A 24,472-nucleotide genomic window follows, 5' to 3' on the forward strand; every position below is an offset into this window, starting at 1 on the left:
GAACGGAGGTTCGGATATTCAAAACATTTTATTGATCAAATATGAACAACAAAAACTACGATTGTAAGGTTTAAAACACAATTATAACAAATCTTATAGTTTTGTCAAAACAGTACAAAGCTGAATAAAAAAACGTATTGTGGGTTTAACTAAACCTAATCAGTCACTGGTTAAGTTTGGTAGTGCACATTATATAAATTACAAAGGAAAGAAAACAGTGAAGTTACAGGGTTCGATATATTTTAGTCTCTACGGCTGCGTTTACACAGGCTGATATTTTTCCCAATTATAGGCAAGATTGGTTAAAAAAAAACAATTAGTCAGATAAGCTATCTTGCCTATAATTGGGAAAAATATCAGAATTCGGCTGCCTGTGTAAACGCAGCCAATGTACACACACGAGGTAAAGTAAATGTATAGCAAACAGAGCAGATCATGTTTGACAAACAGGCCTACACGTTTACCAGGTCAGTCTCTCAATGGCCAAATTAATACTGAAAGAAAAAAAGGCACTTGGTCTTTTTATCCAGACTATTGCTTCATTTGAGTGTGAGAAAGACAGAAACAGAGAGACAGTGTAAGAGAGTCCAAAAATATTAGTCCAAGTTATTACTCCAATAATAATACTAAGAATACAAATCATGACCAAAGGTAAACACTTGACAGTATTTCTGATGTATCAATAGTGCATGTTTAAGATATTGAATGTTGTGCATGTACAGCAAGTGAGTACACCACCATCTTTTTAAAAAGGAATACCACATCCATAGATCGCGTGCCTTAGGAATTATGAATCGGAACATTTTGTTGTCTTTGCATAATTGACCATATCAGTTATAACATAGTGGAAACCACATTCTTCAGTTTATGAACACTTAATTGCATCAGAGATATACAGTAGAATCGCTCCTCTCATACTGAAGAGAGGTCAGCAGAAGAACTGTCATCAGGAAACACATCCTCTTGCTGAATGGTCAGCTAAGTGGGTGAGACTAAATGTGCTTTTCTGACGTGCAAACCGACTAGCCAAATATAAAACCGACCCTTACCTTAACCCTTAACCCAGACCCTAACCCACATTTAAACAATTCAAAAAGTAAATATTGGTTTACACATCAGAAAATTCTCTTTAGTCTCTCCCCTCCCAAGTCAAGCTGCCCTTGCATGGTGTACAATATAAACAATAACAGTGCTAGAATGCTAGGCCTTGTCATTTCTGGGAGGGAGATACAGATAAAGTCCATGATAACCATGAGACTCTGAATCTGAGTGTTTAGCACAGAGAGGCATAGACTACCACAAGATATACGTTTGTTTTGGTACAAAGACTGAGGTTTGAACAAGATAGTTGCAGAGCCTCCAATATCGCCCTCCTTTCAAATAATACAATCTGCATGACAGATTTGTACCTTGTCAGCTCGGGGTTACCAGCTCAGCAACCTTCCGGTTACTGGCCCAACGCTCTAACCACTATGCCACCTGCCACCCCCCCAATTCATCCCAAAGGTGTTCGATGGAGTTGAGGTCAGGGCTCTGTTCAGGCCTGTCAAGTTCTTCCACACTGATCTCGACAAACCATTTCTGTATGGACCTCACTTTGTGCACTGGGGCATTGTCATGCTTTAACAGGAAAGGGCCTTCCCCAAACTGTTGCCACAAGTTGGAAGCACAGAATCGTCTAGAATGTAATTGTATGCTATAGCGTAAATACTTCCCTTCACTGGAACTAAGGGGCCTAGCCCGAACCATGAAAAACAGCCCCAGACCATTATTCCTCCTCCATCAAACTTGACAGTTGGCATTATGCATTTGGGAAGGTAGAGTTCTCCTGGCATCCTCCAAACTGAGAATCGTCTGTCGGACTGCAAGATAGTGAAGCGTGATTCACCACTCCAGAGAACACATTTCCACCGAGTCCAATGGTGGCAAGCTTCACACCACTCCAGCCGACCCTTAACACTGCGCATGGTGATCTTAGGCTCCGCGGCCACGGAAACCCATTTAACGAAGGTCCAAACAGTTCTTGTGCGGATGTTGCTTCCAGAGGCAGTTTGGAACTTGGTATTGAGTGGTGCAACGGGTGACAGGTTATTTTTTTTTACACGCTACATGCTTCAGTGGTCCCGTTCTGTGAGCTTGTGTGGCTTACCACTTCACGGCTGAGTTGTTGTTGCTCTTAGGCGTTTCCACTTCACAATAACAGCACTTACAGTTGACCAGGGCAGAAATTTGACAAACTGACTTGTTGGAAAGGTGGCATCCTATGACAGTGCCAGGTTGGAAGTCACAGAGCTCTCCAGTAAGGCCATTCGACTGCCAATGTTTTTCTATGGAGATTTCATGGCTGTGTGCTTGATTTTATACACCTGTCAGCAACGGGTGTGGTTGAAATAGCCAAATCCACTCATTTGAAGGGGTGTCCACATACTTTTGTATATATAGTGTACATAGTCATTGCACAAACTCCATCTGAAGGAGAACTGTAATAAAGGTCCCCTATCACAAGGGTAAAAGCTCAAAGGTGGCACTACTGTCAATGTTACCACTACTCATCAACAGTTTCATATTCAACTCCAACTGGTTCAACTTGACCAGTGAAGCAATGCCACTCAACGTCACTTTCCAGCACCTAAAGAACGTAAATTCATATACACAACATTTAACCATAAATATTTATTCACACTTAAATCCTACTCTTGGTCCATAGTATTTTTGCGATCAAGAAGATAAACCTCACCAACTCCCTACATATCTTTTAGCCTTAATCTCAACTTGCATGTTCAGATTTGGTCTCCGGGTAGTATAGAGCAGTGCCTAGATCAGAGATGGAGGCTCAACCTTGCTCCACCTGTACTGATGAGTATGTAGGTGGCTGTGCCTGCCTGGTGAAAAAGGAAGCAGCTCTCTTCGGCTTCAAGCGTTTGATTTCTTTACCTGCCCGGAGGACAACAAATGCATTTAACAGTTAGTTTTACAACCTACAAATCAACAAATGAAGCTTATATGGATGGTTAATACTGACTAAATGAATGACATGCATGATGCGGGCCTCTCCCCAGACTCACCGTTGTCCACGTAGCTGATGGTGTTCAGTGTATGGACCCGACTGCACACCACACTGCTCTGCCTGCGCAGTTTCCCTCGCCGACCGCCCCTTCCTCTGTCACTGTTCCCTGCCTGTCCAGCAGGCTGATGGGATAGACTGACATCATTGTCCGTTTCTGTCGCCGCCCCTCCTTCGCCTGCAGACTGTAGCTCCACACAGAACTCAATAAGACCGCTCATAAGTTCTGCCTAGAGAAACGAGGGAAGAAAGAACAGTAGCAACTCTGGTCACTTCAATGACATCTATGACCACCTAATGAATTTTTAAATTTTTTAAAATTATACATTAAAAAAAAGGTAGGTTTAAGTTTCATTACTTGTTTTGAATAGATCTTCAGTAACTTGTTGACAGGGGTGCCGGCCTCCTCCCCATCGAATTCAAGCCACAGGATGTGCGAGTCACCTTCCCCCTCGGGGTAGCTGTGGTCCCAAGACAACTCACTGAAACGCAGTCCCAGGAGCACATGCTGTCATGGAGCAGGAATGCACCGGAGAAAATGAGGCAGAAAAGTAGAAGGTTGGGTCATTCAGTGAAGGGGCGGCAGGGTAGCCTAGTGGTTAGAGCGTTGGACTAGTAACCGGAAGGTTGCAAGTTCAAACCCCCGAGCTGACAAGGTACAAAATCTGTCGTTCTGCCCCTGAACTGGCAGTTAACCCACTGTTCCTAGGCCGTCATTGAAAATAAGAATGTGTTCTTAACTGACTTGCCTAGTAAAATAAAGGTAAAAAAAAAAAGTATTTTTGCATTGATAGAGGACACCTCTGATTCATACAAATCCACATCTTACTTAATCACACACAGTAAAATAGGTCATATTCTGCTAGTAATGTAGAGGAGTTATCATTTATTTAACAAGGCATGTCAGTTAAGAACAAATTATTATTTACAATGACGGCCTACCCCCGCCAAACCCGGACGACGCTGGACCAATTGTGCGCCGCCCTTTAGGACTCCCAATCACATAAATCAAATCAATCACGGCCGGATGTGACACAGCCACTCACAGCTTGACATTCCAGGTCTCACCTTCTCTTTGATGTCCATTACATACACCCCCTCCAGACTAATCCCCACATTGACAGCTTTCCGTCCTGCTCTATGAAGAATCCCCTGAGCTGGCTTGTCAATCTCCCCCGAGAAGAAAGCACACCTGGCCAGACAAGAAACAAACATGATGCAAGTGACCCGTGAAGAAGATCCAAACGGTGAATGTGTTCCATGCAGTTAAGTTGAGGCCAATAGTTTGGCTTGTTCCTTACCCATAGTAAGGCAGAGAGTGGCATGTGCTGAGGTACTGGCGTAGATGCTGAGTGGGCTCCGGGGGGGTGCTTCCTAAGGTGCTGATCTTGCGATACTCCTCCAACAGGTTGTGCTCCAGCCCTGCCTGACGGCCCCCTTTTCCCCTCAAGGTAGAAAACAGCCCCCCACCTCCCCCTGATACATGTGCAGGCAGGAAGGAAATCAGCTTCTTCTCTCTGAGGGAGATGGGAGAGGAGAAGCAATAGTCTGGGTATGCAGCCAGGTATGGGGAAAAATTATTTTGAGTTACACTCTTAAAAATAATACACAATGTCACCAAGAGGCAGACGTTCAGATGCCTGGCATAGTTTACCTTAAAGCAGCAGTGGCTTTCTGGTCGTCCAAACCTACTCCCAGTTCCATAGCAAAAGACAGCGCTCCCAAACCCGTCCAGGTTTCAGGGTCACAGGGGAAGCGACCAGCGAGGATGTTAACCCGTGCCTCGTCGTAAAGTAGTCTCAACACCCCCTCGTCTTCAATCTGGAGGGAAATACCATGCAATGAAATGTGGAATATAGGAGGATCCAAACACATGCATAGGGGCATTCATCAATTCTTGTAACTCGAGGGACAAACATAACCTTTTGTCTGAGGGCTGGTGCTAGAGTGCTCTGGGGTATGTGTCTACAACCAGGAAAGTATAATCTATCCATTTGACACAACACAACTTGACTGATGTCATCCCCCCCAACAGCTTCATGTTAAATTTAAGGAGAAAACAGAACAAGCAGTACCTGCAGCTCTTTAGACTTGGGATAAAACACATTTCTTCTGTACTGCAAGCAGGGCTCATCTGAAGAAAAAAAAAAAAAATGAAAGTAGGGCATGAGGAGGGTAATACAGAACATTGTTATATGATGGCAGATGTACGGCTTAGGATTAGTGATGTTGGGTCAGTGGTAACATGAGGTCAAGTTGACAAAGCAATATGAATTCAGCAGTGGGGATGAAAAAAATCTAAACAGATGTGAGACAAAAATGTTAATCTGCCAAAAATACAGAAACAAATAGAAAAGATTACAGAAACACACAAGCTCATCCCTACACACAGAGACACAGGCAGTCTCACCTTGAGATATGTCCTCCTCTGAGGCCTCAGTGAAGCGATACAGCAGGTCCTGCCACTGGCGGCACAGTTTGTAAGGCTGATGCTTCGGCTTTAACTGCAGTTCTGAGAGAGGAGGAAAAGGCATGTAGTAGACAACGATGTGATAATTAATGACAGTTATGAAAAGCATTCTCATGGCATAACAAAGAAAGGAATTTAGCATGACAAAGCATGCTAATATATAGCACCATATCCACAAGCCGTAGACTTGGCCTACACTCATTTCACTGTAGTGATCCCTTCCCTATTTTACAAACAATGCCAGTCTTTCAGCAAGACAGTAGTTCAAAAAAGACACATTCAAATTGTCAAATGTTCCTCTTATGGCCCAAAGTGCTCTCTTCAAATTGCCACCAATACATGATACAATGAACCAGACCAGCCTCAGACAACACTATTCCTTTGTAATACATATCTGCCTTTCTTCTCCTGATCAAATCAAGAAACTGTCAAATGAATGGCCAAGTTGCTTATATTAAAATAACAGCATGTGCCGCACAGTTGTTTGAGGGCTAGGGGAGGAGGGGGGGCAGGGGCAGGAGCATACAGAGTGAGCTGTCATTACCGAGCAGAGGAGAGCAGAGCCAGAAGGCAAAGGCATCCATTGCAGAATCAGGAATGTGGAGAGCCTCCCGGACACTGCGGCCTAGCTCCTGGACACTCACACAGGCAACCCCCTCCACACACAGGTGTACTGCACTGTCACCCACCAGGTACACAAGCACATCTTGAGCTGTAGGAGAACAAAGCCAGGGATGGAAGTCGACATAATAATCTAATGCAAAACAAGGAACATCTGCAAGCCACGATGATGTCATGAGCTTACATGAATCAGTTTGATATATACACAAGGCTATTAAACACCATGTTCCAAATAAGAAAACACAGAGAGGGACAAAAATGCTATATTGTAAACACCAGACAAAGAAAAAAGGGAACTGACCACGGGTGACAGAGGATGCCACACTTCCTCTCTGTGAGCTCCCCTCCGACGGTTCTGGAGGAAACCCCCCACACTCATCTCCTTCCATCTGTGTGAGACACACAAATCAAGATGAGTTTTTCGAAAAATGTATGTTATCCACTAGCAAATTCCCTGTGGCATAGCTAGCTAGCCACCTCCGCGAGTAACGTTAACAATAGCTGTAGTGATGGTGGGGATCGATACAGTTGTTCTCCATCTTCTTTTTAAATAGTGAGACAATTTGTTTTCAGCAGTTATATTCCCTGACTGATGATAACTCGTTTTCTCATGGGTCTCGCTTGCCCCTCTGCAGCATTCACATATTGAGCAATATGTAACATTTCTAACTTAACAATATAATATCTATCGTACCGGCACCTAAGTATCGTGATAATATCGTATCATGATGTCCCTTACAATTCCCTGTCCTAGTTATCTATAATGATGTTCAATATCAAGGCTTTGATTTTGTCGTTGTTGTTAAGTCGTAAGAGTTTTTACTGAAACGACATTTCACATCTAAGTTAGCTGGTGTCCTGCCAACAAACTGTAGACAACTCAATTACGAATATTATGCTAACATTAGCTACTAGCTAGCTAGTTACCAAGCAAGAAGACAGCGGTGGCTAATCCAGTGACATGACATTCAATTACCTTCTTTTGCTGAAAATGTAGAATTGACAGTCCACAAGCTAGTATAATTTTTTTTTTAACTCCGTATGAGAATATATTTTGTCAAAACAACAACTTCAACACCAGCACACTGACAACTGTCTAGACTAATGTACTGCGCCCTTTGTGCTTCTTCTTTTTTCTGTGGGTTTTATGGAAGACTACAATCCCCAAATGTGTATTACCGCCACCAACTGGACGGGGTTGAAAAAACCAAGGTCAAAATAAAACCCATACGTGATAGGGAGAACTAACTTAATCCACCCAAATAAAACAATTTAAAAAAACACACAAACCGCCAAAACTCCCAATTCTTCCTTGCTTCAAAACTCCATGACTTGAGAGGGTGTTACGGGTGGTGACAATACTCAATGCAACTACTCCGCTGAGAAGTCTTTCAGTCCCAGGAACCGTTCCACAGCATCCACAATGATATCTATTTTACTGGACCTCCTCTCCACCTTGGGGCGGCAGCGAAGCCTAGTGGTTAGAGTGTTGGACTAGTAACTGAAAGGTTGCAAGTTCAAATCCCCGAGCTGACAAAGTACAAATCTGTTGTTCTGCCCTTGAACAAGGCAGTTAACCCACTGCCTAGGCCATCATTGAAAATAAGAATTTGTTCTTAAATGATTTGCATAGTTAAATAAAAATCAATCACCATAGCTATTATGGCCACAAAGCCCACCTTCTTAAACTTTAACATATCTGGATCCTGCTGTTGAACCACAACCCCTGCAGCCTTCAGTGAAGCCCAATCCCCCACCATGGACTCTTTAGGAGCAACATTCAAACCCTTAACACTTTTAACAGCCACTGCATATGAAATGCTCTGGAGAGCCCACATCATTCTCTTTCACTCTTGTTCGGCATTCCAAAAACTTGGCTTCATGGTTCCCACCACATTGCAACATATCACATTTTCATTACTTTTAAAACATATATGATCTTTTCCACAACTTGGACATCTCGGCTTCTCCCTTCTGAAAACACTTGAAACATGTCCAAAAGTTTTACAGTGATCACACTCCATTGGTCTTGGAACAAATGCTCTGACTCTGTATTTGCCCACACCGCTGTAAAGCAGGCAAGAATAACTAAGTACTTCTGGGTCCTGGATTTTGGGAATCCTTCAGAATAAGACTCTGTCCTGTTTACTTCGTAAATGAAAAATTCTGGTAAAAATGATAGTGCACAATTATCAATATATTTATACTAGTTCTCATAGAAATAATCATTAAAATTATTTATATGAGATGCTTTTTTGTTTGTTTGTTTCAAGCCTAAATGGTCAACTGTTTTTTGTGTATGTACTCCTATCATTTATTGCACCGTACACAATTGTATGTACGTTGTGTCACAGTAAAAGGGTCCATTCTACTCAGGAGCAGTTTTAGTTTCCAAATCGAGAGTTTACACCCAGAGGAGCGTTGCTGCTCATTTTGTAGCCCTTAAAGAGTGACCAATCAGCTTAAAAGGATACTTCGGGATTTTGGCAATGAGGCCCTTAATGTATCATTTACAATGTTATAATGCGTGTTACAGGTGATTTCTAACCTTTGGTGGGCAGATTTCATAATTTAACCTACTCAGCACATTTACATAAACGGTGGCTTTGATCACAATTTTGAGGTTTAGGTTGCTTGATGTAGGCCGTCATCGTAAATAAGAATATGTTCTTAACTGACTTGCCTAGTTAAATAAAGGTTAAATAAATAAAGTAGCAGTAGCTAGCAGCACAAGCATATACTGTTGTGAAAATCTCTTTTCACCCACCATCAACACCAACAATCTCTGCAATCTTCCTCCATGCCATTGACCTTATGATTTTGTCTGTATTTTAACAAGGAAAAATCAATGTTTCATGAACCGAAGATCTTCAAGCAAACATCTGCTCCTCACCTGATTGGTTAACGGCAGCCACGTGCAATTTGCATAAAGTAAAGCAGTGCTGAATTTATTCAGTTTGCTCCCATAGCACGGTTCGAGCTGCTCACCTTCCCACAACCTCCTGCACGTTGCTCCGTGTGTTCTCGTTGAAAATGAATGGGGTGGAACTTTGTCTGGTGAATTCGGAAGTAGTGGAAACACTACATAATGCAACAACAAAAATTCTGCTGCCCCGCAAACAACAACTGCATCTACGCATGTAAACATTCCTCAAAAAACCCGCCAGTCTTCTGAAAGCCTATCCCTGGGATAGTTTTATTTTTCAGTTGGACAATTAGACACATTTTCCGACCAAAAGACACACCAGAATGGCTTTCCAAGAGGTGTTGAGCATTCTTGAGTGGTCTAGTTGCAGTTTGAATATTGCTGCCCATCAATGATTCCCAACCAAATGTACAGCACTTGAGCAATTTTGACAAAAACAATAGATATGTTGCAGTAAAGAGTTCTGCAAAGTTGGTAGAATCTTATTCAAAATGATTTACAGCTGTAATGGTTGTCAAAGGTGCTTCCACCAAGTATTAACTCTGGGTTGTGAAGACAATTTATATGTTTTTGTATGTTTTCTATAAAAAATTATTTCACTTTCAAAATGTGGAGTATGTTGTGTAGATCAGTAGGAAAAAAAGACTGCAAAGGGTGTGTAGACTTTCACTAGGCACCATAGCCACGGGAAGTAGGGTGCTGCATCACCCCCTACATTTTTTTACATTCTTTTAAAAATAATGATTAATACAAAAAAAAAAAATTCGCACCGAAAGTTGTGCACTGGCCCTTTACTAGTATTAGCAGACCAATGTAGTGCGGGCAAAAACATTTATTCACCATATCTGCTTTGGCAAAAAAAAGTTGAATAATTAAGAACAGTATCTTGTAGGATTCAATAGTTGGAATTAAAAGAGTTGTTGCCTTGTCCCTTTCTCTGTGATTGTCATTCTAATTGAATCCAGCAAGAACAAAACCCTGTCCTCAAACATTTACATCCAAAAGGTGCAAAGTTATGGGCAAAGACACAAAACATTTTTCTTGATCAAATAACATGGAAATTAACTGACCATCCTTACAAACCACTTAATGTACATTACTGTATTACATAGGCCGGTCATCTAAGTTCATACCTGTAGACTTTCCATCACCATGAATAGAAAAACAATTGACCAATTTAATTGAGTACATTGAGATAGCAAGTGGTTTGTGATGATGTGGCTCAGTTGGTAGAGCATGGCACTTGCAATGCTTGGGTTGTGGGTTTGATTCCCACCAGGGGAGCAGTATGAATAAGTATGGAAATGTAGGCGCTCACCCCTGTCAGTTTCTCTTGATCTACTAAAAGGAATGAATAGACCATTTCAGTTATCATATAGAAATAAAGTATTTCAAGAAACTGGAAAACACATCAAGCAAGTAATTTTATATTCCACAATATTAGCAGATTAACTGTTTTGTACAGAGCAGTTCTGAGATAACAATAAATTAATCACATTCCCCTCAAGAAAACAGAACACTTGCATGAGTCAGCAACCTTCCATCCTCAGATAATGATATGTCAAACCATTCAGTTCTTTTAAAAACTGATGTGAAAAGTAACAATATGACGTGTTCATAGATCATTTCAAACAGTTAAGTCTTTACAAAGAGTATAATTTAATTGAGAAATGTGAAAAGCACAGCAAAACAAAATTGGGGTTGTCAGCTTTATCAAAAGGGATAAAGTCAGCTTTATCAAAAGGACATATTACTCCAAAATACATTTAAAAAAAGAAATACAGCTTCTTACATTGACAGAACTGTCTTCTGCAGAGTAAGCATCAGCAAGATACTTTCAAAAATATTTGAGAATGTATGTCATTTTTCACAAAAGTGCAAAGATAAGAACAGCAAATTAATATTGGTGTACTGTAGACATTTGATTTAAATACATAAAAATGGGACTTCTCAAACACAATGATTTCAAAAGAGAGGTCCTAACAACACACCTACCCACTAACACATTTTGTTTTTGTAAATGGCAAGTTAAAATGGTTAAAGAATGTCCAAATATACAACCAAATTTGAACCACAGCAATGCGCAGACACCTTTAGTAACACTTCAAACTCAAGAGAAGCAAGTTAAGGATCTTTGAAAGTAGACCACTCTGTCAAACATAGTGTCTGAGCACACAGCCTGGTCTCATAGACTATATGTAACATATCGAATGTAAATCCGCACCCCTGAAAATAATATGATACGTTTAGTATGGTATAGTTACGTAATACAGATGATTACTTAAGGCATAATTGAAAGTAGGGTGGTTGGTCGTGGTGGATGGGTGCGATTTCGAATCTCATCACGGATAACTTTAGAATTTTAGCTAATTAGCAACTTTACAACTTCTTAGCATGTTATCTAACCCTCACCTTAACCCCAGGCCTAGCTAATGTTAGCCACCTAGCTAGATTTCATAACATATCATACGTTTAGCAAATTCGTAACATGTCATGAAATGGGTGATGGACATCCACAGATTAATACATACCATATGAAACATAACTTGGTAAAATGGAGTTTCTCGGATTTACATACAGAAAAGTACTCAGACCAGGTTGGGGCACAGGGCACTTGTGGATTTCAGAAGACTGTTATTTTAATGCTATACCAAGATGAACAATGTCCCTTGGGTTAACAACCACTCAATTTTAATATCCTCAGACTATCTGTTCTACATTTTCTTTGTCCAAAGAATACAACTTATATTGCATTCAGAATTTGGGAGACAATCGGTTAGAATCATTTATTCCAGTTCAACACAAAATTCACCGTAATTCATTCAATTTCTATATTTACATACTTTAAGATTTAATCAACATTCAAAAACAGTATGTGAATGTCAGACACAGCATTCTTCCAGTTCAACACACACCTCACACTCAAGTAACTTGAACAACTGTTATTGATGCCCACTCCAAAAATACCTTTGTTTTTAGCAGATGTTGCAACAAGCCATATTTGTGTGCCATATCTAATAGAACAGTATTTCTGTTTTCCCATCACCTTTATTACCAACACTGCAATCTCATTTAAAGTAACTGTCCAGTGTTCCCAGATTTATATTAAATATGACCTAGAACTAATTACAATAGGAGTGAAATAGTTCCTTCCTCCCTTCCAAAAAAAAAGAAAAAAATAGGTAATTATGTTTAAAAAATATTAATGCGAGTAAAGCGCTGATTGACCAGCTCATCCTCAGGATGACATCATCCTCTATGAGTAAATAGCTAGCTTTTTTTAAACAGCCTGTTTGAGTTCAGTTTGTGTTGGATTAAAAAATTAAAATTACAATTTATGCTTTGGCCACAAATACGAGTATAGGATGAGTCAACAACATTATTTGGGTCAAAGTTAAATAGAGTATGAACTTAGTGAGATTTTCACTGGACAGTTACTTTAATGTACAGTGGGTCAAAATATATTAATTTTACATATAGCTCTAAAAGCAATGTAAATAATTGAATGTATTCACACACAGGTTATATAGCCCATTAGTTCTTAGTAGTAGATGAAGAGGAAATTTGCACCTGCCTATCCCAAAGAGGGGAAAAGGGTATAAGGTTGTTATGCGTTTTTGCCCTGCAAATGATCATCCTGTCCTCTTCTTTCATACCCGAGAGAGAGAAGGTGCCTCTCTGCCTCTACTGGTCCCACCATCTTAGATGGACTTAGATCGGCCCCATGTTCAACACTCACCAGGACATGGAGTTGGGTGCTGGTCAGTTTTTGCCCACTCGGATGTTGGGGTTTAGTAGGGGGTCTAAGTTGGGGTCGGAGTCAGCTGAAGCACGGCCCAGTTTAGCCATAATGATAATCAAGGTAAAGAATCCCAGAACTCCAACCAGAAGGAGCATGAAGACCCTCTGTTTCCAGGACAGGCCTGTCCTCTTTGAACCCGTCCGGTTTCTGAGAACACAAATTCATTTATATCTTCAGAGTTTAGAGAAATGGGACTCCACCTTTGGAGACAGTAACTGATAAATCAGATCTATAAAATGTAAGTTACAAGGATATGGTTTTTTTTTTACAACCAAATCTCTGTTTTGGGGGGATTTCACTTGTTTTTGAGAAACTTACCCCAAACAGCAAATCAATTCCTGATCTTTGTTGTGTATAATGGGGGCCCAGAAAAACCATGAACAAATGCTCTAAAAACACCCAAATACATCCTTTCAGAAATGGCATACCTCTCACTATAGCAATGCAGGTCTTAAGATGCTGTACACATGAAATTGTGTCATTCCGAACTTTATCTGCAATGTTATATTCAATTTTGTTGCGAACCTCTCTACAGGTAACTGCCAAAAATAAAGAATCAAATAAACACTTAAGTAAATGAGGAATACAAAGTACAGTATATTGAAAACATAGGGTGACTCCACACAGGAAGTTCCAGACACTTCCAGAATCTATGCCAAGGTACACTGACGCTGTTCTGGCGGCTCCTAGTGGTCCACCACCCTATTAAAACCACTATGTTGGTGTGGTAGCAACCTGTGGCAGCAAGCTGTGGCAGCAACCTGTGGCAGCAAGCTACATGGAGAATGAAACAGCTGGATAGGGGAAACAGCGAGTCGCACAAAAGGGAATAAAACGTTGCGGTTCGGAATGACACAGTTTCATGTGTACAGCATCTAAAGACCTGCATCGCTATACTGAGAGCTTTGTTGTTTCTAAAAGGATGTATTTGGATGTTTTCGGAGCCTTTGGCCCCCACATTACACAACGAGGAAAATTATTGCTGTTTGGGGTAAGTATATTGAAAACAAGTGAAATCACAAAAAAAGATGTATTGGACCCTTCTATAACATTCCATATACATAAAAATAGAGATTTGGTTGTAAAAATAAAACTTATCTTTTAAGTACATTAAATGATGGTTAAATAAAAAGTACTATTGTCCATATGTAATGTAGTTTGATCAGAAAGGTGTACTTGCTGTGCAATAACTACATGAATAGCACCTACATTAAATAACTAGTAACATAATTAAATTACTGACTTGAGAATCTGTGCAAACCAGCTGAGTGCTGGTCGTCGCCGGTACTTGTCGTCGTCAAAGTCGATCTGTGTCACAGAGCTGTGTCCAGCGCTGTAACTAGAGCTGGAACCAGAGTCCCGTGTGTCATAGACTTTCCTTGGGGTTGATGCTGGAAGCAAAAATAAACATCAAATGAATAACCAAATATGAGGATACATTATACACATGCATCTACGTGAATAATATCAGATGCGTTAGCAAAAATGACATGAACTAAGATTAGATTTGAGGCTACGGTTTGGACTAGCCTGTATGGAATGACAACACTGTGTGGTTAGTAAAATTTAGGATTAGTACAGTTCCTGCAAACCAGAGTAACATTCATAGTCCTTTACCTGTGTGTAGGGTGATTGTGTCACTGGAGGTTGCAGTGATCATGTTGACCCCAGAGTGTTGTTCTTGTGCTACCATCCCCCCGTTGTTGTCGAGATTTCCATGATCTTCCTGTACTGGAGGTGGAACTAAAGTAGGGGCCGGGCTGGGGGTGTAGGAGTGGGTGGGGTAAGCTTCAGTGGTGTCCAATGCTGGGGCTAGCACAGTGGGGGAGAAGGTAAATGTTACAGTAACCTTTCTGATTTGAACAAACAAATCGAACATTTAGCTTAGCATTATGTCATGATGCAGGGATTCAGCTGCAATACAGGCTCCTGTTATTGCAGACCAACAAGGCAGTAACAAACCAGAGACAATGACTCACCATCAAATGTGGACCAGTCAGCATAATCAGTGACATCCTGTGTGCTGTCTTGAATAGCTTCTACAGGTTCATCAATCTTGCAGTGGAGAGAGTATGTGCATGTTAGATTTGAATCGTCACAGAATACTTGCCATCTCACTGAAAGAAACACTTGATTTATGGGTCCTAAAACATATTTTAAGCCTTAAAAATATTTTACACTAATGTCATACACAATTTAATGTCGGTACCCAGCATCTCAACCAGTATATTCCTGTCACCATCACTATTCAATTTCTCTAACCGCTAGTGTGACCCAGCCTAACCCTATTCCTCACCAGAGGTAGGCCTAGTCCAGCTCTTGCCCAGTTGACTAAGGAGAGCTGTTCCCTCAGCATGTCAGCTATTGGGCTGGCCAGGTTGGAGGGGGGAAACACTGGACCCTGGCAGCTGGGGCACTGGTATCCTGCAGGAGCAGTGTGTAGGGGCAACCGGACTGCCAGGTCATGAAGACAGGCCCAGTGGAATACATCTTGGATAGAGAGAAAGGGCAATGATCCAGGTGGGTTTGTTCAAATTCCACAGAGCGGTAATATCAAGCAACAACAATAATAATATGGAGAGTTACTCTCAAAAAAGAACACAACTATACCAAATTCAATAAGAGCACAAAGGACAACAAATCGAAGATGTTGACAATCTTACCATAGCAGACCAATCTGACAGTATCCTGGGAGATCAGTGGGTTATTACACAGTCGACAGTTAGGGCTGTAATCACTATCCTGAAGCCACTGGAGGTAGGACTGCACTATACACTGGTAATCAGAATGGAGGTAAAATACTTCATAGTTTAGTGGCAAAGACAGCTACTATTAGTCCCTTTTAGAATCCGAGAGTGGAAGACTTACACTCTCGTCTCTAACATGTAAGCTCAACATTTCCAAATAGTCCCATTACAAGTCAGAATGTGTAACACACTTCTGGACTTACTTTACCTGTTGGCAATGATTTTGTCCTTATGTCGGAGGTAATCCACAATATACCCACAAAAAACTGTTACCAGCTCGACCTTCAGTATGACGGTTTGCACATGGTTCTGCCTGCTGGCAGCTTTGGCCCGTACCTCCAACACCGACGCAATGCGGTTTTCAAGGGATTGTTAAATAAATATTAACTGTTTGGTCATAATATCATCACCCCTTGAAAAGTATAATCAGAACTACAAATGTCAGATTATTACATGCAAAACAACTGCGCACATTTAGCGCTATCAGAGTTATACAGCAAGTAACTGCATGCTTTTCAGTAAACAATTTTATAATGTAATTTCAAATATGTGAGGGTAGCCTCAAGATATCTCTCAATATTGGCCACCATGAATTGGAAATTTGAGTGATATAAAATAAAAGTGAACTGTTCCTGACAAGTATGAGTGTTTTTTTTAGGTTAATTTCCCATCCTTTGATGTCAAGTAGCAGAAGGGGCATTTCCCGATGTACAGTTAACTGATCATGTTTACTTTGCAAGCTACCAGTATGAACTTTGTACAGTTGGCTAAACATTGCTAGTGGTAAGTAGACCTAGCTAATGTACTTTTTGCTGCTGACAGACATGATAGGCTACATTGATTGATGGATCACGTCAAATTAAATTGCTAGCTAATAACATATCACGTCAATATAAACTAACCTTCAGGGGATAAATTAGATGGCTAACTTATATCCAAATATTGTTTGATTTTCTTGCCATCTATATAGTGGTGATGACAGAAGTCCGACTGACAACTTTACCAGGACGAGGACTTGCTGATGATGAAGCGAGCTAAATGACACGTTTGTTTAGCTAGCTAGCCCAAGATATACTCTTAATGTCACATCAAAATAATTTCACAAATGCAAAATATATACTTACTGTACACTGTTTTAACAGTTGCACCTAACAATAATTTTCAGTGACAAAACGTTTCTGGTGGCATTCCTCCGTTACACACAGGTGTTCAGAGCATGCTAGGTAGTACATGTGGTCCCTCCAACTTCCGTAAACATGCGCTGTAACATGACGATATGGCCATGTGGGAACACTAACCCTATAAAAAAGGTATTTTTGATATATATACATTATTTCTCGCTGATATGATAGATAGCTACATGCCAATCGGATTGGCTACCCTCACATATCTGAAATTACATGATAATTTATGTTTACTGATCATGAAACGAATGCAGTTACTTGCTGCATTACTCTGATGATAGTTACACGTGGAATAATCGGAAATGTGTAGTTCTGATTATGCTCTTCAAGAGGTGATATGAAAAACAAATAGTTATTTAACAATTCCTTGAAAACGGGACGTAGTTCTCAATGGTTTTAGCAGAGTTGGAAGTTTCCTTTCCCCCCAGCAGCCAAATCGAACGCGCTGCACCATATTGTGACGTTTTGTTAACGACCTATATGATCTATATTTCACATTACATTAATATTCAGAGCAGTCCATCCACTGACCTTGTTGTGGTTGGAGACCAGGCAATGCTCACAAACATTCACCCGATGTTCAAAGCAGAACAGGTTGGTCACCTTCCTCTTAGGACACTTGCACAGACCCATGGTCTGTCTGTAGTACTGTACACACAGATTCAGACAAGTGACCACCAAAACAAGCTTCAGCAACAACATCATAGTTATGGGTATTATCTGAGCAATGTTCTGATATCCCAGTCAAATCTACTCATGGATCAAATGAAGTTTGATGATTACATATGGGTGTGTAAGACACTGCTTTCGTGTATTGATAGATATTGCTAGTTCACTAGCATCATATTTGTTTCGGGTGGCCTTAATTATAAGTTATCTCAACCGTACCTGTTACACAAGCTTTCTCCTCGATGCTTTTTCGTATGAAGGAAGGGTTGTAAAAATACTGATGTTCCGCTCTACCAACTTGGTCAGCTAAATCTAGAAAATGCGCATGTTTTCAGATGCTGACATTTTGCCACGTCTCTTCCGGTAGAGTCGCAGAATAATGATGTCACGCGAGCACGGCACAGCTGGTCCAAGATTAGTTTGTGCAGTTTTTAATTGAGGTTGTCAGGTTAAATTTGGTTTGGCGAGAGCAGATCAACGATCAGATTTTATCGTCATTTTATTTTTTAAATGAAGTGGGTGGAGAACAAACCCCTCTTCACATTGTTAAAGATAGAATTGAAGTATTATTTTGAAATGATCAATAAGTGTGAAAACAAAAAAGCAATAACGTTACGTACCATAAAACGTTTTGACAAATTGAAAATGTATCTCGATATGTAATACTGTCTGTTAGGTGATGTACTCTTTGTTTGTATATTTCTATTTTTGTATTTGTTTTGTTCATAATAATAATATTGGCGCGTTCTAGCACGTAGCTGCATATTTTCGCCTACTCTATGACGTGCACGTGTGTATTAACTCATTTCGCCCTTGCACTCCTAAACAACGCAATTTTTTGGGCTTTGCAAATGGTAAAATCTACAAAACTTAGTCCACTCTGTTCGTAACAGATTTTAGTTTTGGGAAAATACAATTATTGTTTTGAGAATAGAAAACGGTATTATTAGCATCATTAGAAAACTTGCATAATATCGGCCAAATCCATCTCGCTCCATCCTTTCCCACTGGGCTTCTTGTCATCACCATATTCGGTAGTGAGTAGAAACGCCCACCGGATGCTTCAAACGTATACATCCGGTGAAATCTCTGGCAAATGTTTCTATCTGTGTTTATCGTAGGTTTTCTTCATTAAATTTGTATTTGGCGGATTGCAACAAAATGAAAGGTGTATACTGGAGTGTTAATCTATTTATTTGATCTAGCCCTGTGTTTCCGCCTACTATTCTGGAGTTTATCATAGTTTAGCTGGAATCGCACATTTATCGTGAATGTAGTAGTACTGTGCAGTACTGAAGTAAATGGTTGTAGAGAAAGACGTATACAACGGACAGGAAGTGGCAATCTAAGCACTTCGGTACTTCCAGGCGGGCAATTTTGAAACGAGTAGGACTTCAGCTAGGGAGATCAAGCAAAGTGAACTACTACAGTAGTTATCTAGCTAGCAAGTTATCTACTCGCAATATTGCATTACATCGGTTTTGCATTAGTTATTAGGGGCCTAGTTAGCTTTTTATATTTATTTTTTAACTATACGATTGTCTTTTCTCATTTCGTAAGCTAGCTTGTTAGATACTGATTTTATATTGGTAAATCAAGCTGGATAGGCGGCAAGGATGACCAACGAGACACCACAACCCGTTTTGGCTGGTCAGTATTTTTGTTATTTTGTTCTTTATTTCACACCCGCTATATCCGAAAATGTGCCTCGGGATTCTTCAAAGTATCCACCCTTTGCCTTGATGACAGCTTTGCACACTCTTGGCATCCTTTCAACCAGCTTCATGAGGTAGTCACCTGGAATGCATTTAAATTAACAGGTGTGCCTTGTTAAAAGTGAATTTGTGGAATTTATTTCCTTAATTCGTATGATTTAATCAGTTGTGTTGTGACAAGATAGGGGTGGTATACAGAAGATAGCCCTATTTGTATAGATTTTTTTACCTTTATTTAACTAGGCAAGTCAGTTAAAGAACACATTCTTATTTTCAATGACGGCTTAGGAACAGTGGGTTAACTGCCTTGTTCAGGGGCAGAACGACAGATTTTTACCTTGTCAGCTCGGGGATTCAATCTTGCAACCTTTCGGTTACTAGTCCAACGCTCTAACCAATAGGCTACTGTTCAAATAAGCAAAGAGAATCGACAGTCCATCATTACGTTAAGACATTAAGGCCAGTCAATGTGGAAAATGTCAAGAACTTTAAAGGTTTCTTCAAGTGCAGTCGCAGAAACCATCAAGTGCTATGATGAAACTGGCTCTCATCAGGACCTCCACTGGAAAGGAAGACCCAGAGTTACCTCTACTGCAGAGGATAAGTTCATTAGAGTTATTACAGCCCAAATAGATGCTTCAGAGTTCAAGTAACAGACACATCTCAACATCAACTGTAAAGCAGAGGCTGCGTGAATCAGGCCTTCATGGTTGAAGAGACTTGCTTGGGCCAAGAAACACGAGCAATGGACATTAGACCGGTGGAAATCTGTCCTTTGGTCTGTTGAGTCCAAATTTGAGATTTTTGGTTCCGACTGCCGTGTCTTTGGAAGACGCAGAGTAGGTGAATGGATGATCTACGTATGTGTGGTTCCCACCGTGAAGCATGGAGGAGGTGGTGTGGGGGTGCTTTGCTGGTGACACTGTCTGTGATTTTATTTAGAATTAAAGCCACACTTAACCAACATGGTTACCACAGCATTCAGCAGCGATACGCCATCCCATCTGGTTTGGGCTTAGTGGGACTGTCATTTGTTTTTCAACAGGACAATGACCCAAAACACACCTCCAGGCTGTGTAAGGGCTATTTGACCTAGAAGTAGAGTGATGGAGTGCTGCATCAGATGACCTCAACCCAATTGAGATGGTTTGGGATGAGTTGGACCGCAGAGTGAAGGAAAAGCAGCCAACAAGTGCTCAGCATATGTGGGAACTCCTTCAAGACTGTTGGAAAAGCATTCCAGGTGAAGCTGGTTGAGAGAATGCCGAGTGTGCAAATGGTGGCTACTTTGAAGAATCTCAAATATATTTAGATGTTTTTTTTAACACTTGTTTGGTTACTACATGATTCCATGTGTGTTATTTAATAGTTTTGATGTCTTCACTATTATGCTACAATGTGAAAATAAAGAAAAACCCTTGAATTAGTAGGTGTGTCCAAACTTATATACTGTCCTTTTTTGCCATGAATGTGTTGTTCAATGCGTTTCTATGGGCTTTAGTAGTAAGGCCAAAGTCAATATTTTATCAAATCATTTTTTGTTACCTTAACACCTTCGACTCTAAATAAGTAATTTAGAGAAGTTCTTCTTAAGTGCTTGCCCGTAGCTAGCAAATGTGTGGTTCACTGAATCAAACTTACATTTTGATTTAAATGATGGTGAGATGAGTGTCAAATGTTATCTATTTTGTAGACTTAGTTAGAAAGCTAGCTATATGCCCCAATCTCAAATCAATGCAAGATCATCTATCTATTTCCATCATTTTGATGTCTATCTTGAGAAGGGTACAACTGCAGCCTGCAATTCAGGGCGTCCCTGCATCTGGGCATTACTGCATCTGCAGGAACCTGGGACTGAACAGCCCTCTGCAACGGTCCTCCCCCAGGTGGTAAGGGTAGGCAGGGGGAACGCCCTGAATTGCAGGCTACAGTTACAAACTGTTGCATATCTTCCCCATGTCTTTACATATTAAAGCATACAGCTGGATCTTCACAACAGATGGCACACACAACTTTGGACATGGACTCATCTTGACAGTAGACTAAAAACAACTGTCACTTCAACTTTAGCAGTCAAGGGTCTTTACCAGTCAAGTCATGTTGCTACTGGCTACAAAGATCACACACCATTGTAAGCTGCCGGTTAGGTAAAATTGCTTATGGTTGGGCCATTCTTTGTCTTATCATACCAGATTCTACCTGCCAGCCACGAAGGAGATCAATGCGGTTGACCTCTCCAAAGGCTAATATCCCCAACTCTGTGAGTAGTACCTTTGTCAGCAGCTAGAACTAAACACCACCAGTCTTTCAGAACTAGTAACATTTCAATTTACCTATTGACATAGTCAAACTGCATCCTGCAAACATCTTCAGTCATTTCAGTATTTTGTCGAATTATGTTACTGTAATCCACAGGCTCCTACAGATGCCGTAAAACGCCACATCACTGTGAGGAAGATTGCACCCAGGAAAACACAAGTCAATGTGAGTTGAAAGAACACAGCAAATCATTTTCCATAATAAGCTGCATAGTTTTTAAATGTTTGGTCCTTCTGCTATTTCATATTAGCCCAGTCATATGTGCACAACTGATTTTGTTTCAGGTCCCCTCTGAGGACCACACAGAAAATGAACGAAGATTGATTGAAGGCAGTCCTAAGAAGTCCCAAATCTATACCCCAGGACCTGCCCAGGTCCCTACACCCAAAGCCACCATGCTCTCCCCGATCTTGGCCCCCTCACCACCCTGTCCACAGGCTGCAGCAAACCCAGAAGACTCAGCATGGTCACAAAAGGTGCGGAGGTCCTATACCCGCCTAAGCCTAGGGGACCCTTCATTTGAAAGTCACCAGGCCATGTACTCCCCATCTCCTCAGCGTCGGGAGACCCTGTTTGGATTTGAGAAGCTTCAGACACCTCAGGTTCTCCGTAAGGTTGAGCAGTTCAGGGTGGGCCCTGAAGCCTCCAGGTCTCTCTGTGGAGTCAGCTCCTTCACCCTGCTGGAAGGGGACAACAGTGCTGCTCCCAACCCAGAGCCAGATTTCAATATCCCTGGTGTCACTGTGGTAAAGGAGAAGAGGAGGAGGAAGAAGGTTCCTCAAATAAAAGTAAGTGAGGACATATGTCACTGTTGACAACATTGATGGACAACTAAACTATAGTAGACTACAGTGTACTTTACCACTTAACAAGATGTGAAAACCAGCGCTTACCACTATTTTCAAGATGGAGATGTGGAAGAAGTTCTAGCATTTGTACCTTTGTTGATCTACTTTTCAATTTCCTTCCTAACCAGCTGGCAGAGATGGATGACCTTGCGGCAAAGATGAATGCGGAGTTTGAAGAGGCAGAAGGATTTGAATTGTTGGTGGAATAAACTCATGGGTCATCTACAAAGACTTTGACATGTGACTTGAAAGACTGGTCGCCAATACTGGAGAACATTAATGTTTTTAATTTCATTATTGAATTACAAAGACGGTGAAGAAGAGTTAAGTTTTTATTTGAATACAAATGCCACCTATGGGAAACCAACAGGATTAATTTACAAGACAGAAATGTTGATTTTTATTTTTTTATTTTTTATTACAACAAAAAAAAAAATCAGTTGGAAATGTCAGATTGGTATCATCAATAATGTATCTCAAGAAAGAATTCTAGCTTCAAGGATGTTCCTGTCACTTTGATATGTTAATAGTTATTTGTTTTTTGAAATTACAACTTCATTAGGTCACTGGACATCATTTTGTGTTGATGAGCACCCTTTATATTTTAAATTATTTGCTCAATCATTGTTGGATTACAGGTGTGTTTTAACCTATAAGAATTATTTACAAAGCACCTATCACATTTTGTTCCCTGGAGGTTGCGCTCACCCTCTCATTGTGGCTTCTTCCATCACTGTTATTTTCTTTTGTATTAGTGTAAATGTAATTAGTTTCTTTATTCCACTCATTGATGATAGTTTAGATGTTAGTGATTTAAGACTTATCTGATCACCACTCCATATCAATTGGAAACGCGTTCTTATTGGCTGACCATGTCCGTTACTGACTCAAGTCTATCGTATGGTTGATCTCGTTGCTTTGTTTAGTTTTTCTGGAAGAAGTCATGTTGCTTTTTAGAATTGTTCCGTTATCTTGAATATAATAAATAGTTTGTTATTCTGTGTAACTCTTCCAGTTCGAATAATTACCGTATGAAACCAAGTTCATTTTTTTTCCTTTGATCTATGCATTTGTGATAACAACTGTGCTACATAATGCGTTCATTATAGTCATTCATTTTTATCTTTTAAAGATACTTTTTGAAGTAACATTTTACCATTAAAAAAAACAATGTCAATTTTGTTTATTGAGTATCAATGTTCTAGGTCTCCTAAATAACATTGTCCTTTAGAATTGAAGGAGAAAACAGTTGATTTGTGAGTTATATAACCTGTGGGCTGGGTTTCAGCCCCACACTGCTTTGACCTTCCATTCTCTTTGCTGGAGGGTCACATCAGTGCAGTGCTGCCATTGATTGCGAGTGGAGGGCTGTGCTGTATCACACAATTGATAATCAATTCAGGGAAAGGGGCTGCGGGCGATGGACAACTACAGACGCTAGTATTGTATGGCTATAACCTCAGACAGTCCGGAGACAAATTATTGTCTATATTACTGGTGTCAAACATCCCAGAAGCAATTTTTATGTGTACCTCTGTACTTAACTGTCAGGGTGTGGTGATATGGGATTAAGATATGATCATTCATTGCAAATAATCGTGTTTCTTGGTATGTGGTTGCTTGTGTCATGCCATTGGAATTAAATGGAATTCTCAATGCCGTTCCTTTTAGTTATCATGGACTATTGCAAGTCAAATCCAATTTTATTGGTCCATATCATGGTGGACATTGCAGTGACACAGTAGGTGCAGGTAGGTCAATAGCAAGCTGGGCATTAACCAGGCAATCTCCTAAACACTGAAGTCCACACATTTTCATTGTATTCATAGATAACTTAAAGGGCAACATTATTTGATCAAATTCAGAGATATTTTTAGTTTCAGTTTAAGCTTAACATAAACAATGAGTTCTTAAATATAATAATTGAGTTTGTGAACAAACTACAACCCCCAAGAATGGTGCACAAATGACACAAGTGTTTTAAAATGTAACATTGCCCATACCATGTCACTTGAATAGACTAGCTGACCAATGCTTTACTTTATTATGCATCACAGATATAGGAAAAGTTTCCATGTTTTGTCTATTATTAAGTAGCTTCCACATG

General features: G+C 40.4%; 3 protein-coding genes across 4 annotated transcripts; 1 reads left to right on the plus strand and 2 right to left on the minus strand.

Moving 5' to 3' along the window:
- Window positions 1-9: 9 nt before the first annotated feature.
- LOC110534000 (FERM domain-containing protein 8) lies at window positions 10-7,329 on the minus strand. The gene is made up of 11 exons (XM_021618617.3): window positions 7,132-7,329; window positions 6,457-6,544; window positions 6,079-6,246; window positions 5,475-5,576; window positions 5,140-5,198; window positions 4,719-4,885; window positions 4,366-4,581; window positions 4,133-4,256; window positions 3,423-3,572; window positions 3,066-3,294; window positions 10-2,934 (listed from the first exon to the last, which is right to left on the minus strand). The coding sequence occupies exons 2-11, from the start codon at window positions 6,542-6,544 to the stop codon at window positions 2,834-2,836; spliced, it is 1,404 nt and encodes a 467-aa protein (XP_021474292.1). The 5' UTR covers window positions 7,132-7,329; the 3' UTR covers window positions 10-2,833.
- A 3,157-nt stretch (window positions 7,330-10,486) lies between these two features.
- On the minus strand, window positions 10,487-17,972 carry LOC110534001 (zinc finger protein-like 1). Of its 2 annotated transcripts, XM_021618618.3 has the most exons (8): window positions 17,703-17,972; window positions 17,346-17,462; window positions 15,547-15,658; window positions 15,180-15,373; window positions 14,863-14,938; window positions 14,501-14,695; window positions 14,127-14,274; window positions 10,487-13,030 (listed from the first exon to the last, which is right to left on the minus strand). In XM_021618618.3, the coding sequence occupies exons 2-8, from the start codon at window positions 17,445-17,447 to the stop codon at window positions 12,844-12,846; spliced, it is 1,014 nt and encodes a 337-aa protein (XP_021474293.2). In that variant the 5' UTR covers window positions 17,448-17,462; window positions 17,703-17,972; the 3' UTR covers window positions 10,487-12,843. The 2 variants fall into 2 exon arrangements, with proteins under 2 accessions (XP_021474293.2, XP_090042889.1); XM_090186763.1 differs by lacking the exons at window positions 17,346-17,462; window positions 17,703-17,972 and adding an exon at window positions 16,755-16,929.
- Window positions 17,862-23,542, plus strand: LOC110534002 (sororin). Its single transcript, XM_021618619.3, has 5 exons — window positions 17,862-19,133; window positions 21,391-21,458; window positions 21,614-21,682; window positions 21,802-22,305; window positions 22,494-23,542. Exons 1-5 carry the CDS (start codon window positions 19,100-19,102, stop codon window positions 22,572-22,574), a joined length of 756 nt encoding a protein of 251 aa, XP_021474294.2. The 5' UTR covers window positions 17,862-19,099; the 3' UTR covers window positions 22,575-23,542.
- Window positions 23,543-24,472: the final 930 nt, after the last annotated feature.

The sequence above is a fragment of the Oncorhynchus mykiss genome, chromosome 10, assembly GCF_057628025.1.
Source record: "Oncorhynchus mykiss isolate SJ-2025 chromosome 10, ASM5762802v1, whole genome shotgun sequence".
Lineage (NCBI taxonomy): Eukaryota > Metazoa > Chordata > Actinopteri > Salmoniformes > Salmonidae > Oncorhynchus > Oncorhynchus mykiss.

Bases quoted from the DNA above. Each gene is read 5' to 3' on its own strand.
- LOC110534000 (XM_021618617.3), bottom strand. From the start codon at position 6,544: ATGGAAGGAGATGAGTGTGGGGGGTTTCCTCCAGAACCGTCGGAGGGG. The intron at 4,886-5,139 runs GTACTGCTTGTT...ATTTCCCTCCAG, and splicing joins CCAAGTCTAAAGAGCTGCAG to ATTGAAGACGAGGGGGTGTT. The intron at 4,582-4,718 runs GTAAACTATGCC...CATCTCCCTCAG, and splicing joins AAAGCCACTGCTGCTTTAAG to AGAGAAGAAGCTGATTTCCT.
- LOC110534001 (XM_021618618.3), bottom strand. From the start codon at position 17,447: ATGGGTCTGTGCAAGTGTCCTAAGAGGAAGGTGACCAACCTGTTCTGC. The intron at 14,939-15,179 runs GTGAGGAATAGG...CTCCACTGCAAG, and splicing joins CTGGACTAGGCCTACCTCTG to ATTGATGAACCTGTAGAAGC. The intron at 13,031-14,126 runs GTCAGTAATTTA...TTGTGTTCTCAG, and splicing joins TGGTTTGCACAGATTCTCAA to AAACCGGACGGGTTCAAAGA.
- LOC110534002 (XM_021618619.3), top strand. From the start codon at position 19,100: ATGACCAACGAGACACCACAACCCGTTTTGGCTG. The intron at 21,459-21,613 runs GTGAGTAGTACC...TGTAATCCACAG, and splicing joins AGGCTAATATCCCCAACTCT to GCTCCTACAGATGCCGTAAA. The intron at 21,683-21,801 runs GTGAGTTGAAAG...ATTTTGTTTCAG, and splicing joins CCAGGAAAACACAAGTCAAT to GTCCCCTCTGAGGACCACAC.